We start from the raw sequence: 3,647 nt of genomic DNA, 5'->3' as shown, positions 1-3,647 counted from the left end.
CTGAAGAATTCCCGACGGAGAATCCAACCATTGGCATCCTCATTGTATAAGTTAGCATGTAGGTTAGCCACACCCAGCATGCACCTGCTGGTGACGTAGCACTGTAGGTGTGTTTGATTTGCATCATATGGGGGTTGCATTATATTAGTGTTTTAAACAACCTTAAGCCTGTTCAAAAGTACAATTTGAAATTAAAGTATGTCATTATATAGTTTAATATGATAAAAATCCCCCAAAGTAGTAGGCACATATATAGTATAGTAGAATAAATATATAATATTTTTCTATTTTTAGATTATCTTTTTTTTGTGAATTAGAAATAGAAATAGAAGATTAAATGTTTCTGTGTCATTTTATAATGTAATTTATAAAGATCTATTTATAATACATTTGAGATACAATTTGATTTAGTAATACATATTTATAGATATAAAATAATACTGAGATATACTGGTAATATGTAAACTGTTAAACAAAATTGAGTTGAGATCTAACCACCCATATCAAGTACAAGTCCCTTAAGTTAGAGTACTGAGGTAAGTGTACAGAGCTAAATTACACCCACTTTTCCTAACTATATTTTTTCTTCCATAGGTTCAGATTAAACAAATGAGATGACATGTTAATTTTAATAAGGATTTTATTTTAGCAATCTGATTTCACAATGACAAAACAAACACAAATCAAATAAAACAACTTCATAGATTCAAATTTAAATATATCCAAACTATACATCAGTGAGAAGCAGAGATATACACACACAAATCAAAATATTGCACACGCCCTGTTAAAATCACGGTTCAAGCTTTAAAGCATTGCCTGTGTTCCTTATATTTATATTAGCATTGATCCTATTAGGATAAGATGAATACAATCAATAACATCTCATTTTGTCTGACAAAATATACCAGTAGATATTACAGTAGCTACACATCTTCAGTGTCAGTAATACTGAGGGTAAGCTGAGTAGGATCCCATTATCTGAGATGTGGCAGACGGCAGCATGACTCCAGGGAGGCTGCTGTACTGGTAGAAAGAGTCCAGGGGCAGAGAGGTGACGCTGGGCAGAGGGGAGCTGTAATGCAGGCTGTGTGGGTGGATGTAGGAACCAGCGGCTTGGACGTCCTGGGCTGCTGCTGCAGAGTGATATCTGGGGTAGGGTCCCGATCTGTAGGCCTGCAGCTCGGGGTAATGCATGAACTGAGAGGCGACGTTTGCCTGGCAGGCGTGAGCCAGGGCGTCCTGCACCGTCCTCTTCAGCTTCATCCGCCTGTTCTGGAACCAGTTTCTGATCTGAAGAAATTAAGAAGAAGAAGTCTCATTAGACAATGTTTTCACTCGCAAACGTGGGTAATATCATAACAAATAAAATAAAACAAACAGCAGTAAATTAATTTAAAAAAAAACAAGTACAATAAATAGTCTCCAAAAAAGCCCTACACGTAGCTCTCTTAAATGATTTAGCTACAATACTTTATATATTAATTAATTTGGTTTATATATGTATATTTCCAGGTTTATTTATGGATTGGGTTTTAAAATACTGTAATAAAGCCATGTCATGTGAAAGTCTTTAATTTGCAGACAAATAATGCTAAATAAAGTAAAAATAAAACACTAAGGAGATGACCTAAGAACCTGAAAAAGCTGTCTCGAATATGATCTAAGGATTTTTACCTGTTTGTCAGAAAGGCTGAGCTTCTTGCAGAGCTCGGATTTGTCCTGTGTTCCCAGGTAAGCGTTTCTCTTGAAGGCCCTCTCCAGGCTACTGATCTGCTCTGCTGTGAAGGCCGTACGGGGTCTCCTCCCTGACGGAGGGGATGCCGGGGGGGTGGAGGTGCAGTCAGTGGGGGCCGAGGGGGAGAGGGAGCGACCCCCTTCACTCTCGTAGCCGGATGTTTCCTCCTCTGTCCCGCTGCTGAAGCCTTCCTCGGTTACTGCACAGAGGACATAACAGAAGAAATCATGTTAGAATTATCCATTGATAACATTTTAGTAAAAACTACTAATACTAATACTCTTCATGTTCAAAAATCCTAATTTGTACCTGATGCTGTAAGAAAATTGGTGGAGTATAATAAAAAAAAAAAAGAGCTATAAGCTATGTGCAAATACCTCAGATTTTGACTTAAATATAGCACAATATCAATGTGTACTTTTACTTTACATTACAAATTAAATTCCTGCATTTAAAATGTTTCTGCAGTTGTTATCAAATTTAGATCCTTATTAATGTGTTTGTTGAGAAATATAAATCCTGGTTTCTATAAAAAATAAGATATGAAATCTGTTCAAATAGTTTTAATATCATAAAAAAATGCTATCCTGGTTACAATCGCAGACCAACTTGGCACATTCATAAACATTCAACATATCCTTATACCTGTTTAACATCACACTGTCTTATTGAATGTTTATAAGCTGAACATACATGTATGGGGGTATTACAAACATGTTTTGCCTTAAATGTATAGAAGTAGAATTATAGAGTGGCATAACATGGGAAAACTCAAGTTAACACATAACTTCTCATGGCTGGACTGAACATACCTTGATTATTGTGGGAGGTTTGGTGCTGTAGACTGATTGAATTGAGGCCCTGGTTTCTGGTTTCTTGCTGCTCGGGTCCATTTTCGGACTTCTGCCTGCAGTAAAAGCCCGGCAGACTCTCTGAATGAGTCCCACAGGCGGCGGGTCCAGAGGCTGAGCTCTCTGTGCCGGAGGACTGGCTGCTCTGGGCCATCCACTCGATGGAAAACTGTCCTCTCATGGCTGCAGTGTTGAAGTTTTGTCCTGGAAAAGAGTAAATCCTTGTGTTTGGTGAAAGCAGGTTTTGAGTCCTGGGTGCAGAGGAAGGTGTGCTGGTCTGTCCTGAGAGTTTTAACTGGCCCTCTTATCAGAGCCTGTCTGTATTTATAGGAGGCTTCAAACTCCCTCAGCTCCAAGATCAAAGCACACATCCTCCCGTCCCTCCCACCCTCCCCTTCTTTAGTTTTCACAACTGGAGTAATTAAGACGTCTCATTCAGTCTCAATGAGGCTGTTACAACAAGGCTCCAGTGAGTCTGGGAAGGACCCCCCCCCTGCCACCTCCCCTCCTTCCTGCCTCCAAAAAAGATAATAGACTCACCTCACCCCAAACTGTCTCCATCTCCTCCACAACCCAGTCCTTACTGTAAATAAATAACCCCCCCCCCCCCCTTTATTTGACAGTTTCAGTTTGATATTTAAAAATCACTGTACTGGGTCTCTAACGGTCTAAGATATGTTTTTTCTGTCACCCGACATTTCTGGTAAACTTACATAAGTAAAAGTGAATGGATTAAAGGGAATTTCAGTCATTTTTAAAGCAGAAATGTTTGTTGGTTGTTAAAAGCTAAATCAAAGGCTTATGCTTTCTTTGTATGTACATTTAATATATATTGGTTTAAGCTATTGGTCCAACAGAGAAGTCTGACTGAGAATGTAATACATCATTCTGGCAAATCCCAATGTTCATCAAAGTGAAGAATATAGAATTAATTTATTGTTTTAGGATAATCCTTGTGCTGATTTAAAAAGAAACTGTTTTCTGGAGATTCATTAAAATAAAATAAATCATTATAGCCTGATCCCTGATGATGATCTATTGTCATTAATCACACTTCA

General features: G+C 38.3%; 1 protein-coding gene across 1 annotated transcript; it reads right to left on the bottom strand.

Moving 5' to 3' along the window:
* Positions 1-942: 942 nt before the first annotated feature.
* On the bottom strand, positions 943-3,287 carry ved (ventrally expressed dharma/bozozok antagonist). Its single transcript, XM_034123326.1, has 4 exons — positions 3,281-3,287; positions 2,551-2,793; positions 1,678-1,937; positions 943-1,293 (listed from the first exon to the last, which is right to left on the bottom strand). Exons 1-4 carry the CDS (start codon positions 3,285-3,287, stop codon positions 943-945), a joined length of 861 nt encoding a protein of 286 aa, XP_033979217.1.
* Positions 3,288-3,647: the final 360 nt, after the last annotated feature.

The sequence above is a fragment of the Trematomus bernacchii genome, unplaced genomic scaffold (assembly GCF_902827165.1).
Source record: "Trematomus bernacchii unplaced genomic scaffold, fTreBer1.1, whole genome shotgun sequence".
NCBI lineage: Eukaryota > Metazoa > Chordata > Actinopteri > Perciformes > Nototheniidae > Trematomus > Trematomus bernacchii.
The sequence above is the reverse complement of the archived record's forward strand: the minus strand, read 5'-3'. Positions and strand labels throughout refer to the sequence as shown.

Excerpts from the sequence above, each read along its gene's own strand:
- ved (XM_034123326.1), bottom strand. Across the intron at positions 1,938-2,550 it reads AACCTCCCACAATAATCAAG|TAACCGAGGAAGGCTTCAGC; the intron begins GTATGTTCAGTC and ends TCCTCTGTGCAG. Across the intron at positions 1,294-1,677 it reads TCAGCCTTTCTGACAAACAG|ATCAGAAACTGGTTCCAGAA; the intron begins GTAAAAATCCTT and ends TAATTTCTTCAG.